At 37.2% G+C, this 14,456-nt stretch overlaps 2 protein-coding genes and 2 pseudogenes across 2 annotated transcripts; all 4 read left to right on the top strand.

Annotated features, from left to right (window-relative positions):
• The first annotated feature begins 878 nt into the window (after positions 1–878).
• On the top strand, positions 879–1,856 carry LOC146323212 (olfactory receptor 4E1-like; annotated as a pseudogene).
• A 3,083-nt stretch (positions 1,857–4,939) lies between these two features.
• On the top strand, positions 4,940–5,908 carry LOC146323211 (olfactory receptor 4B13-like). The gene has a single exon (XM_084723908.1). The coding sequence runs from the start codon at positions 4,940–4,942 to the stop codon at positions 5,906–5,908; it is 969 nt and encodes a 322-aa protein (XP_084580034.1).
• Positions 5,909–9,296: 3,388 nt separating this feature from the next.
• LOC146323210 (olfactory receptor 10J4-like) lies at positions 9,297–10,232 on the top strand (annotated as a pseudogene).
• A 2,264-nt stretch (positions 10,233–12,496) lies between these two features.
• LOC146323209 (olfactory receptor 51E1-like) lies at positions 12,497–13,641 on the top strand. The gene has a single exon (XM_084725444.1). It carries the CDS (start codon positions 12,685–12,687, stop codon positions 13,600–13,602), a length of 918 nt encoding a protein of 305 aa, XP_084581570.1. The 5' UTR covers positions 12,497–12,684; the 3' UTR covers positions 13,603–13,641.
• The last annotated feature ends 815 nt before the right edge of the window (positions 13,642–14,456 follow it).

Below are 14,456 nucleotides of genomic sequence, written 5' to 3'. Positions count from 1 at the left end.
AGACTAAGCGATTAACAGACTAACATTTTCATCACTGGAACCTTATTACAACTTTCTTGATGAGTAAGTGGGAACTTCTGGTGGGGCTAAAGCTTAGTTCAGGGGATCACCAAGACATTCTGGTTCATCCTCTGTGCACCTTGAATATTTGTACCGAATGTCATGGAAATCCCTCAAATAGTTATTGAGATATTTCATAAAAAATATATATCAATCTCATGGTAGCTGAGGAAGTATGTTCAGAAGGTCGACAAATTCATTCGGATTCATCTTCTGGGAACCATGAATGTATGTGCATTTACTTCTCCAATACATCGTGTAGATATTTAATAGGATGAACTTTAACCTGGTAGTGGCACTAGAGGAAAAGTCATGGGATCAGCAGAGTCAATAGGGTCGGTTCATTCCCTGGGTACAATGAATGTCTTCACAAAACTTCATGGCATTTCACTGAAGAGTGGCCAAGATATTTCAGTCTGGACAAAAGCAGTGGACAGACTGAGTGACCATCAGACCAACATTTCCATACCTGGAACTGTGCAACTAGTGGGTCCAAATAAACAAATGTCATCAGAAACTTTAACATGGAGGGTGACAAAGTTTCCCAGTTCTCCAGAGAAGAAATAAAGTGGTGACATCTACCAGGCTGGACAAGATAAAAGATGTTGAACACCTCCCTGAACCCACAGTTGGGTTTGATCTTTGTATAGATTTCACCATAACCAAAGTACAATATACATTACTTACTAAATGTCTTGGCAGGTATAATTCTTTTTTCGAAATGTTCAGTGATGCTTTGTGTTCAGTTTATTAGGACTGCTGGTTTTTAGAAACAGTGATACTGACATAGTGACTAGTGAGACCCTTTGATTTAGAGAATGGAAAACAGCACTCTCTCCTTTTACTTTAACCTCACCATGTTCATGAACATTGGACGTTACCGTTACCCAGCCTTTGTCTTTTGCCTCCTGCTCTACAGTTTTATTGTGTTTGCAAATGTTGCCATGATATGCATCATATTACGTGAGAGGACACTACATGAGCCCATGTATATTTTCATTGCATTTTTATCTGTCAACTCTCTGTATGGCTCTACAGGTTTCTTCCCCAGATTTCTCATGGACCTTCTGTCTGATACTCATTTGATCTCACGTCCAGCTTGTTTCACTCAGGTCTATGTTATTTATACATATGGTTGTTATGAAGTGACCATTTTGAGCATTATGGCATATGATAGATATGTTGCTGTTTTACATCCGTTACACTATCACACAAAGATGACATATAAAACTGTCTCTATATTGACATTTTTTGCTTGGGTCTGTCCAACCTGTTACCTCATAGTAACCACTGATATAGATGTCAGGCTTCCTCTGTGCAGAAACATTATACAAAAGGTATATTGCGCCAACTGGAATATTGTTAAATTATCATGTGTTACTGATACTGTTAACAGTATTGCTGCTATGATGGGGGCCATAATTATAACTGCCATTCCCTTTGGTTTTATCCTGTACACTTATCTGAGAATTGTGGTTGTTTGTTGGAAAAAGTCATCAGAGGTCAGTGGGAAAGTATTACAGAGTTGTCTTCCACATGTTATTTCATTTGCAATTTATTCCATCACATCATTTAGTGATACTGCCCTGAGCCGACAAAATCTTGACAAGATAAATCCATTCGTTGCTATAATTCTGTCAGTAGAATTTGTTATTTTTCCTCCAGTTCTGAATCCTCTCGTGTATGGCCTTAAATTACCAGAAATTAGACGACATATTGTCAAGATAGTGTTCTTAAAACCCCAAACTAAAAAGATTTCCCGTCAAACATAAACAGAGAATGCAGTGATCATGTGAATGTTATGTGTTGTAAGTGAACTATCTATGTGGCAAAATGATCAACAAAACCATGACTGTCATCTGACTAAAATCACAGAGTATCCAGTATCCTAATCTACTTTTTTACACTATGACATTGGCTTAAAACTTGTTATGTTTTGAGAATTGCCATGCTTGATATACTATGGCCAGGGTAGATAGTCATTTCTGCAAAGCTGTAAGGTGACATGCAGTTCACCTAAAGTTTTATTAGAGGTCTAAATTTGAAGACTAAAGTAATGTGACTCTTGAATAATATAGGATACTAATAAAAGAACAAGAGTCTATAACAATCTCAGTGTTTCTGTCAGACTGTAGTTAAACATTTTGATGCTTTGACTGAAGTGCTAACATCAGCTAAGATGTTAGATGGACACATTATTTACCATATTTGGCTTAGCCAGCTAATTATCACATTACATTTACTTGGCTGACACTTTGATCCAAAGCAACCTAAAATGAGGGTGTTTAACCATGTGGATACAACCCAACACTTGAAAGAATAATAAGTATGCATAAACTTCATCAAATATGCTGACCTGTTTCAAGTGCTACATTTAGAAATAATAATAAATAGAGAAAGAGGTTTTTTTATAGTCTGAGGTGCAGTCAGAACAGATGAGTTTTCTGTCTGTGATGTGTGGAGGCTCTGTTTTTTTCTGATGCCAGTGCGGAGCTTATTCCACCATTGTGGAGCCATGACAGCAAACAGTTGTAATTTTAATGAGCAATAGCTGGGGCCCCTATCATGGCATCAGGAATGAACCTGTCACTTCATTTTCAATTTCCAAGGGGCGCTATCAACATTGCAGGGACAGGTCGGGACAAAATACCTCTGGACACAATTAGATCGATCTCCAGCCAATCAGAGCAATGAAACGTAGTCGTGGTGTTTAGTCTGTTTCAAACAGTAAATCAGTGTTCGGTTGGTCACAAATTTTCTCAAACTACAGCTAAATAATACGCTAAAATGTGTTTCTGAAAACATTTGAGAGGCGAGGCAGTAATAGAATTAGTATCATGAGCCTGATGTATTGTGCTTGAAACATATGATGTGTAACTTTTCAAATCTGGATTACTGACGCTCCTGTGTCATCATATCAAATCAAACTCATGTTAAAAACAAGATATGTCAGATATGATATATAAGAGAGAGATTTCAGTTTTGACCAAAGTGATGGACAGACTCACCAACCAACAGACCAGCATTACCATTCCTCGACCTATACCACTATTTTCTTGATGAGTAAAAAAGAGAGAAAAAATGAACTATTGGTGGGACTAGAGGTTAGTGCAGGGAATCACCAAGTCATTAGGGTTCATCCACTGGGCACCATGAATATTTGTACCAAATATCACGGAAATCCATCCTATAGTTGCTGAGACATTTCACAAATAAACATATGTATATTAACCTCATGGTGGTGCTAGAAAACGTTCTAGCAACTAATTCATCAGGATTCTTCATCTGGGAACTATGGATATTTGTACAAAGTTTTTTTGTCCAATATATCTTCTAAATGTAAATATTTCACCTCGGAAGTGAGAACTTTGACTTGCTAGTGCCACTAGCCAAGAGTTCATCAAAGTCAATAGTTTAATCTCTGGGGACCATGAATTTCTCCACAAAATCTTATGGCATTCTATTGAACAGTGGTTGAGATATTTCAGTCCGGACCAAAGTGTTTGACAGACTATGTGACCAACAGACTGACATTGTTTTCCCTAGAGCCATACCCATGGTAAATAGAAACTGTTGGCAGGGCAAAAGGTTATTTCAGGGGATCACCAAGTCATTAGGGTTTATCCTCTGGCCACAATGGATATTTGTATCAAAGAGAATAAATATATGAATAACAATTGATATATTTATGAATTGTTGAAAAACATCTATCCATCTCATGGTGGCTGTGGAAGTAAGTTCATAAATTTAAAAAAATCATTAGGATACATCATCTGGAAACCATGAATGTCTGTCCATTTTTTCCTCAGTGTATCTCATAGATGTTGATATTTCAAAGAAGAAGCGAAATATTTGAGCTGCTGTTGGCACTAGAGGAAAGGTCAGGGGATAATCAAAGTCAGTAATATTCATCTTCTGGGAACCATGATTGTCTCCATAAAATTTTATGGTATTCCACTGAATAGACATTGAGATATTTCAGTCTGGATCAAAGTGGTGAATAGACTTAGCAACCAAAAGACCAACATTTCCATCTCTGAAATCATATTACAACTTTCTTGATGAGTAAGTGGGAACTTCTGGTGGGGCTAAAGCTTAGTTCAGGCAATCACCAAGACATTATGGTTTATCCTCTGTGCGCCATGAATATTTGTACCAAAAATCATGGAAATCCATCAAACAGTTATTGATATATTTCACAAAAAATATATATCACTGTCATGGTAGCTGAGGATGTAAGGTCAGAAGGTCAACTAATTCATTTGGGAACCATGAATGTCTGTGCAATTTTTTCCCCAATACATCTTGTAAATGTAGATATTTCTCGGGGTGAGTGAGAATTTTGACCTGCTAGTTCCACTACAGGAAAAGTCAGGGGATCATCAAAGTCAATAGGGTTCGTTTCCTGGGTACAATGAATGTCTTCACAAAATTTGATGGTATTCCACCAAAGAGCGGCTGAGATATTTCAGTCTGGACAAAAGCAGTGGACAGACTGAGTGATTGTAACACCAACATTTCCATACCTGGAACTGTGCAACTAGTGGGTCCAAATAAACAAATGTCATCAGAAACTTTAACATGCAGGGTGAGAAAGTTTCCCAGGTCTCCAGAGAAGAAATAAAGTGGTGACATCAACCAGGTTGGACAAGATAAAAGATGTTGAACACCTCCCTGAACTCACAGTTGGGTTTGATCTTTGTATAGATTTCATCATAACCAAAGTACAAAATACATTACTTACTAAATGTGTTGGCAAGTATAATTCTTTTTTTCTCCAAAATGTTCAGTGATGCTTTGTGTTCAGTTTATTAGGACTGCTGGTTTTTAGAAACAGTGATACTGACATAGTGACTAGTGAGACCCTTTGATTAAGAGAATGGAAAACAGCACTCTCTCCTTTTACTTTAACCTCACCATGTTCATGAACATTGGACGTTATCGTTACCCAGCCTTTGTCTTTTGCCTCCTGCTCTACAGTTTTATTGTGTTTGCAAATGTTGCCATGATATGCATCATATTACGTGAGAGGACACTACATGAGCCCATGTATATTTTCATTGCATTTTTATCTGTCAACTCTCTGTATGGCTCTACAGGTTTCTTCCCCAGATTTCTCATGGACCTTCTGTCTGATACTCATTTGATCTCACGTCCAGCTTGTTTCACTCAGGTCTATGTTATTTATACATATGGTTGTTATGAAGTGACCATTCTGAGTGTTATGGCGTATGATAGATATGTTGCTGTTTTACATCCATTACACTATCACACAAAGATGACATGTAAAACTGTCTCTATATTGACATTTTTTGCTTGGGTCTGTCCAGCCTGTTACCTCATAGCATGTATTGATATGGTTGTCAGGCTTCCTCTGTGTGGAAACATTATACAAAAGGTATATTGTGCCAGCTGGAATATTTTCAAATTATCATGTGTTACTGATGCTGTTAACAGTATTGCTGCTATGATGGCGGCCATAATTATAACTGCCATTCCCTTTGGTTTTATCCTGTACACTTATCTGAGAATTGTGATTGTTTGTTGGAAAAAGTCATCAGAGGTCAGTGGGAAAGTATTACAGAGTTGTCTTCCACATGTTATTTCATTTGCAGTTTATTCCATCACAGCATTTAGTGATACTGCCCTGAGCCGACAAAACCTTGATGAGATAAATCCATTTGTTGCTATAATTCTGTCAGTAGAATTTGTTATTTTTCCTCCAGTTCTGGATCCTCTTGTGTATGGCCTTAAATTACCAGAAATTAGACGACACATTGTCAAGATATTTTGCTTAAAATCACAAACTAAAAAGATTTCATGTAGAACAATTAATATGTGTGCTTAATTGTCGTTAGACCAAATATTGTGATAGCATAATTTGTGAAGTGAAATGTGTGGTGAGCAACGATTGCCTATAAATTGAACTGATACATGTATACTTTATTTTCAGCTGAGATTTAAGTGAATGCAATTCATTTATCTCCTAATGTTTAGAATATATTTTAAATTAAATTGTATGTGAAAAACAAATACTGTCTCTCACTAATAAGAGTTCATCTGATAAATAGATTATATGATATTTAATTTTGTACCTTAGGTCTTGGTGTCTACAGATTTTCAGGGCAAATAACAAACCATAAAAGTAAAATGTGATGTTAAAAAAATTCTTGACTGATTACAGTAAAAAAGAGCTCATTCAAACTGATCCATATTTTATGTGCATTCTGTCCTGCCCTTTCATGTTTTTTTTTGAGTAAATACTAAAATGCTGAGAAACCTACTCTGATCTCAGAGAGTTGTGCCACCATAATGAATTAACATTTGGGAAAAGCTGGAAGTCTGGAAGAGCAGACTTGTTGGTGCAGAGAGGAAGAGTTTGCACTGTCTACAAACCTTAAGCATGATAACTACAACATGAGGCTTTATTTATTATAATTAAGCTGCAGTTTGTAATAGTTAATAAGAGTGTATGTGTGGGCCTGGGATCGACACCCCTAACTAGCATGAATACTTGACTATCAGATCAAAGAAGCCTGAAAAAGAAGTGAACCCTATTGATATTCATAACCTTGCTCATATTATCATTATGCCAAACATCTCAGTTGTTCTGTGGACAAAAACAATGCCTGACAGCTGTGGAAAATCAGAGTAAAAGCCAGAATTATACACACAATACACACCATCTCATAAAGGTTGATGGATTGACACCGGCTTTTAAAAAGCCACTTACCTGCCCTGGCCAGTTAAACCCTGGTTGGCCATAGAAGTGAGGGAAAGGGCTTAATTAAAGTTCCCATGAAATCAAAAGTAGACTTTTAAGTGTTTTTATCATAAAAAAATATATTGATCTATATGTCACTTGTAAGCAAGTATCTGGATCGGCAGTGCCAAGAAAGTAATTTAATAGATATTCTAGAGCAGTGTTTCTCAACCCTGGTCCTCAGGAACCCCTGCCCTGCATGTTTTAGATGTTTCTCTGCTCCAACACACCTGATTCAAATGATCAGCTCGTCCTCAAGCCTCTGCAGAAGCCTGACAACAACCTGATCATTTGAATCAGGTGTGTTGGAGCAGGGAAACATAAAACATGCAGGGCAGGGGTATTTGAGGACCAGGGTTGAGAAACACTGTTCTAGAGGATTTTTAAAGATATTTCAAAGTTTATCTTTCTGGAAAATGACTTGAAACAGTTCATAACATGACATCCTGCAGTCTGGGGCATTACTAAATTTGCAGCTCATCAAACACTTTCTCATTTATGATGCAGCAAAGCATTACAGTCAAATACCCAAGCAGGCCTAACTGTGCAAAAGCACATCTTAACAGCTTTATTCACTGCTTTGGGTGAAACCGGATGACATGCAATATTTTCTGGTTTCCCCGCAGCTTCAACTCTGTTATTTTAGTACAGAGTTTCCTTATAGACAGATAACACTAGCTTCAGCAGCTCACTTGCTGCTAAAGTAGCAAACTATAACTGTTAGCCGCCATCTGTGGGAAACAGAACCGGGCTCAGCAACGTCCCAGTGAATATGACCAGTCACTGAGACCAACAGGGAATACGGCACCGAGGCTGTACTGAGGTGGCGTTTGTGCTGCGTTTGGCCTTCCTGTTACATCCTTGGATCAGCTAAGCACACACATTCAGGGCTACTGTAAACACTAATCAGCTACTACAGAAAACAGTTCAGCAATGAGTGCTTCACTAGCTGGTTCACCTTCCCCAAATAATACATTCCCAAGTACTTTTGTTCCAGCATGCAACCTGTAACTGTGATGTTAAATACCCACCACCCACAACAACCACCTCACCTCATTTGCTATATTACACACATGGCAAAAATGGAACTTGCGCTGGTGTAAGATAGCAAAATCACTTGCGCTGGCGGCACAATGGCTTTGCGCCGGGCGTAAGAAAGGGCTCAGTGTCTTGAGGCTGTTAGTTCTCTGCAGCAGCTGCCGGTTCGACTGCGTGTCATCCCCCCTTTCACTATCTGCTATCCTGTCATATCTTCAACTGTCACTATCAAAATAAAGGCAAAAGCCCAAGAAAATAATCTTACCAAAAAAGTATGAAAAGTAAAATTAATTGAATTATACTTAAATTGTGAAGTATTACTCATCTGATAATAATATATAATTGGAATATAATTTTTAATGCATGAATGTGTTGATCATTTTACTGTTGCAGCTGGTAAATGTGGAGCTGATTTTAATTGCTTCATACAGTATATTGCTGGGTAATTTAATGGTGCATCATAATTTAATTGTTGTTCATGTTTTGGATTTTTAATCTCAATCTACAAAGTAGAGTAGAAGTATAAAGTTGCAGAAACTGAAAATAGCCAAGTAGGACCTCATTGTTGTCTTTCAGTACAGCACTTTAGTAAATGTACTTACACCACTGCTGAACACTAATGAGTTCAATAATTTAGCAGATGAGATCAGACAACAGCTCAAAGTTTGGGCCCTTTAGTCCCGTGGCTTTGTGAAGTGAAAAGAGCTGTTTCTAAATAGCTGCGACTGTGTTCATACTGATTTTCAGCCTGGAGCCTCCAGATCACTAAAAGAACCCCTGCCGCCCAGCAGCTGCTTCTGCGAAACTGCAGTTAACTGCTGTTCCTCCTGTGCTGCAGCAGTTTCAGCCGGCGTAGACGTTAAATTCCAGCTGTTTCCTGCCGCTGTGATAAACACCTTAAAATCTGAGTAACCAGACTGAGCTGCAGAAGTAAAACTAAAATGGAAGACAGTAATATTTCATATCAGTAGACCCAATATTTCTAGATACTATGATACTATGTCATTATTCGGAGAAGGTTTCCCATAATAATTCCTTACAGGATTTTTTTTTCTCCATCACATTGACAGAAATAGACTTCCATATCGTCATAATTCTCCAGTGTAGTAAAACTATGATGACACGTCCAGAGCCAGAGAACATAAAAGACTATCATGTCGTCCTATTACCTACCCTTGTGCCTTGTCTGTGGCTCTAACCAGGAGCAAGGTGTAGAACCTGAAACTTATTCACTCAGAGTTTGGTAAGTGCAGAGAGATTTTTATCAGTGTAACCAATTTTATATGACAAAATGTTCCAACTGCTTTATTTTTCCTTCACACAGGTGATTCAAAGTCTGTCAAATCAGATCACTGATTTCTCAGGACAGGAACAAGAGTTTGTCAAACAACGACAGAAATATGCATTTCTTTGTCTCTGATTTATTGTGAGTGGGATGGAAAACAGCACTGTTTCCTTTTACTTTAACCTCACCATGTTTGTGAACATTAGACACAACCGCTACCCAGCGTTTGTTTTTTGCCTCCTGCTCTACAATTTTATTCTCTGTGCTAATCTCGTCATAATACTGGTGATATCTCGAGAAAGAACGCTACATGAGCCCATGTATATTTTCATTGCTTTGTTATCTGTCAACTCTCTGTATGGTTCCACAGGTTTCTTCCCCAGATTCCTCAGAGATCTTCTGTCTGATACTCATTTGATGTCACGTCCAGGTTGTTTCACTCAGATCTATGTTATTTACACGTATGCTTCATATGAACTGACCTTTCTGAGCATCATGGCGCATGATAGATATGTTGCCGTTTGTCATCCTTTACATTATCACAGAAAGATGACATTTAAAACTGTTTTAAAGTTGGCAGCACTGGCCTTGATTTTCCCAGCCATTAGTGTTATGATATGCATTTCTCTGTCCATGAAGCTTCCTTTATGTGGTAACGAGATACAAAAAGTCTTCTGTGCAAACTGGAATGTTGTTAAACTGTCCTGTGTCAGCACTGTTGACAACAACATTAATGGTTTGCTTTTGACCACATCCACAGTTTTCTTTCCCCTTTTTTATGTCCTCTACACCTATTTGCGAATTCTGCTTGTTTGCTGGAAAAGCTCAGCAGAATTCAGAGGGAAAGTATTTCAGAGCTGTCTGCCACATGTTGTCTCATTTGTGATTTATTCGATCACAGTATTTTGTGATATTTCTTTGAGTCGCATTAATATTGAGGAGATAAATCCATTTGCGGCTGTGATTTTGTCACTGGAGTTTGTTGTCATCCCTCCTCTTCTGAATCCTCTTGTGTACGGGCTGAAGTTACCAGAAATTAGAAGACACATTATAAGGATTTTATCATGATATGAAATAATCTCTTGAAGGCAGAATACCTGGATGTCAAATGCTGATATTTTAGGTTGATAAAGCATCCTGAGCACAGCAAAATAATAAGAAAATAAGGAAATAAAGACAACCACTACCACACAGTTCTAGTGGCTCATATGTGATGATTAAAATACATTTTGTTTATGAGTGTTGTGTTTTTTAAGACAAAGTTCTATATGATGCCTTTAAAAATGGTCAGCTGGAATCTCAACACCGCATATTGTTTGACCCTGATTTTATGAACTCAGACTATGAGAACACATTAGTCTACAGAGGTTATAAATAGTAAGTAATTTTAATAAAATCTCATAATAAAGCTCAGATCAGATTTATTCAGAATAAGACATTACAGGATATAAGATGCCGCATGTTCCCCAAATGATCTGACTGTGACAATATTATTATGACCATGCTTAATGTTCTTAAAATATTTAAATAAATTACTTCCCCAAATCCATATTACAGTAGGCATTCTGGACATAAATTACTGTATTTTACTTCAACATGGACTGAATTAAAAGGCAATATGACAAATTGAACATGAAATGCTGAAAGAGTCGAGCAACAAGATGCTGGTTAGATGCTACCAAGCAACAAATGGCAGAAAGACAAAATTAGTGATTAGTTAATGGGCTGTACATAGTGGTTCATGTAGCACTGCTATGTAAGTCAGACTGAATATTGCAAAAACACAACTCAAACTGAAAGTTAATGTTGCTCTGTTTGCTGTAAACAGACTGTAAATCAACTGTTTCCTTACATATTTGCTGTAAGAAGTGAGTAATGGGTTTGCACTCCCCCTAAGTGACCACAGAAATTAATTAATGCTGTGAAAACATGTGGAATTCAAACATGAGTTTATTTTCATAGCTTTTAGTTCCCATCCCCTTTTCTTCAAGGCTCTTTGCTTTTGCCAGGCCATAATTGTAAATAAGAATTTGTACTTAATAGGGCTGTCAAAGTTAACACTAATTCTTTTTAACGCCACAAATTTTTTTAACATGCGATTAAGGCACGTTCTGTTATATTGGCCTGTTATATTTCAAGTATTTGTGTTCTTTTAAATACTTAATTACTTCATGCTGATTGATCATAACTGCGAGGGAGGAGAGACGAGCTGCAGAGAGGAGGGAGGGAGGGGGAGCGAGTGTGTGAAGTGCCGACCGATTAAAAAAAACTTTATTGATGATGAATCCTGATGTTACTGTACGGTTCTGTGGTTTAAACACTACAGACTAAAATATCTGTCGCTGCAAAGACCAAACTGACAGACGCTCGTCTCCTCCACAAAACGTTTGTCGCTGTGCTGCATTATTGTAAGTCATGATGAAGAGTCCAGACTCTCCCTCCTCTTCATCTCCTCGGTGTGTGTCAGTGTGCAGTTTGCTGTCTGCTGTGGTCTAAAACATCCTCACTGATGTAAATGACCATTAATACAAAAACATGAATATCAGGGACCGTTTCATCATTATACAGACTGAGCTGAATAAAGGTGAGGATTTTTGTCTTCAGTGGACAATATTTTCTGAAAAGAAATTAACTATTATTAACAATAATAATACTAAATAAATAAACAGATACATATCAATAGCGACTTTTCCTAAACTACTGTTGGTTCTGTGGTGTTTGAATTTTAAATCTGAAGCTACAAATGACTTTTCTATTGAAGTTTTTAGTGCGTTTTGGCCTTAATGTTGAAATTTAAATTGAGCAGGTCAGTATGCTCATCGGTGCCTGATGGACTGATGGGTTTGTCATGTCATTATTTGAGCATATTTTTTTGTGTCAAATGCAATGCCTTTGAGGGTTTCTGGACAATATTTGTCATTGTTTAATCACAATTAACTACAGACAGTAATGCGATTAATTGCGATTAAATATTTTAATCGATTGACAGCACTAGTTCTTAATGACTTGCCTGGTTACGTAAAGATAAATTAAAATAAAAAAAATATTACGCAATGGGAGAGAATAATGTTTCATTGCAGAATCCCCACAAATACCCCCAAACTGCAACATTTACACACATTTAAATTTTCAAGTAAGTTATTTGGAGAAGGTTTCATATTATTTTGAGATGAAGTCAATACTTTTAGCTACTACATCAGGTGTCTCATGATAATGCACGTCATGAGAAACCTTCATAATTCTCCAGTGTAAAAACACCAAGATGACATGCCCAGAGTCAGAGAGCATGAAAGACTATTTAAATCCTCCAATCACCTAACCTGTGGTTTGTCTATAGCTCTCACCAGGAGCAAAACAGAACACACCTGAAGATTATTCGCTCTGATTTCTGTAAGTATAGCGACACTACTGTAACTAATGTGTGATCAATATTAAAGGACAAAATGTTCAAACTGCATAGATTCTCCTTTACACAGATGATCAGAACTCTGTCAAATCGGATCACTGATGTCTTTGTCTCTGATTTATTGTGAGTGGGATGGAAAACAGCACTGTTTCCTTTTACTTTAACCTCACCATGTTTGTGAACATTGGACACTACCGCTACCCAGCGTTTGTTTTTTGCCTCCTGCTCTACAGTTTTATTCTCTGTGCTAATCTCGTCATAATACTGGTGATATCTCGACAAAGAATGCTACATGAGCCCATGTATATTTTCATTGCTTTGTTATCTGTCAACTCTCTGTATGGTTCCACAGGTTTCTTCCCCAGATTCCTCAGAGATCTTCTGTCTGATACTCATTTGATGTCACGTCCAGCTTGTTTCACTCAGATCTATGTTATTTACACGTATGCTTCTTATGAACTGACCTTTCTTGGCATCATTGCATATGATAGATATGTTGCCGTTTGTCATCCTTTACATTATCACAGAAAGATGACATCGAGAACTGTTTTAACGTTGGCAGCAGTGGCTTCGATTTTCCCAGCTTTTGCCGATATGGCCTGCATTTCTCTGTCCATGAAGCTTCCTTTATGTGGTAATACGATACACAAAGTCTTCTGTGCAAACTGGAATGTTGTTAAACTGTCATGTGTCAGCACTGTTGTCAACAACATTTACGGTATGTTTTTGACCACATCTACAGTTTTCTTTCCCCTTTTTTATGTCCTCTACACCTATTTGCGAATTATAATTGTTTGCTGGAAAAGCTCAGCAGAATTCAGAGGGAAAGTATTTCAGAGCTGTCTGCCACATGTTGTCTCATTTGTGATGTATTCCATCATAGCATTTTGTGATATTGCTTTAAGTCGGTATGATATTGAAAAGATAAATCCATTTCTGGCTGTGATTATGTCACTGGAGTTTGTTGTCATTCCTCCCATTCTGAATCCTCTTGTGTACGGGCTGAAGTTACCAGAAATTAGAAAACACATTTTAAGGATGTTATCATAATATGAAATAATCTCTTAAAAATGATCAGCTTGAACCACATCACAGCATTTTGTGTGCCTATGACTTAAATGTAAATGCTCCAAAAAAGATCTGACATTGGAGAATATAGATCAGATATAATCAGAGTAAGACATTATAATGTACAATATGTGACATGTGCCTCAAATAATCTGTGACAATATTATGGTAATGTACTTAATGTTCTAAAAAAATATCTGAAGAGGTGACCTCAGACTACATTATGTGCTGTGGACATAAATCACTGTATGTACTTCACCATGGACTGGATTAAATGATAATATGATAAACTGATCAGGATATTTTGCATTTTTCTCACAAAAAATGTTACAAATCCTCTAATTTAAACATTTTTGGTTACAGTTGAGCAAGAAAACAGACTAGTGGAAGTAAACCGGTTATCCTAGTTTATCTTAGAATTTAACAGCAATTGAAAATCTGCACTGGTGTTAATTGTGATGCAGCAGGCAGGGGCGAAGTGTAACCGCCTGTCCCCTTTTCAACCACACAGTAAATTATTATTTCAGTGACAAAATAAGATTTTTCCGGGTCTCTATCCATGACCACGTTTCCACATGCATGACAAATATCTGCATTTAACTTTGTTTTTCATTTTTATTTCACAAAACCTAAGGTCCCCATTTTGGAAACAGCATAAGGCCTTGGTGTTGTCATATTGTATTTATCTTTAATTTGTTTACAAAATATACACACATTAATCAATATAATTATTTTTGTTATGTGCGCTGTTAAATAAAAATGCAGTTTCCATAAATTGGCTACTACATGAATAGATATCTATTTGTAAGACTTTCTATGAGGATCACATCTATTGT

This window comes from Lutjanus erythropterus, chromosome 8 (assembly GCF_056507025.1).
Source record: "Lutjanus erythropterus isolate fLutEry1 chromosome 8, fLutEry1.hap2, whole genome shotgun sequence".
Classification (NCBI taxonomy): Eukaryota; Metazoa; Chordata; class Actinopteri; order Lutjaniformes; family Lutjanidae; genus Lutjanus; species Lutjanus erythropterus.
This window is presented reverse-complemented; position numbering and strand designations above follow the sequence as displayed.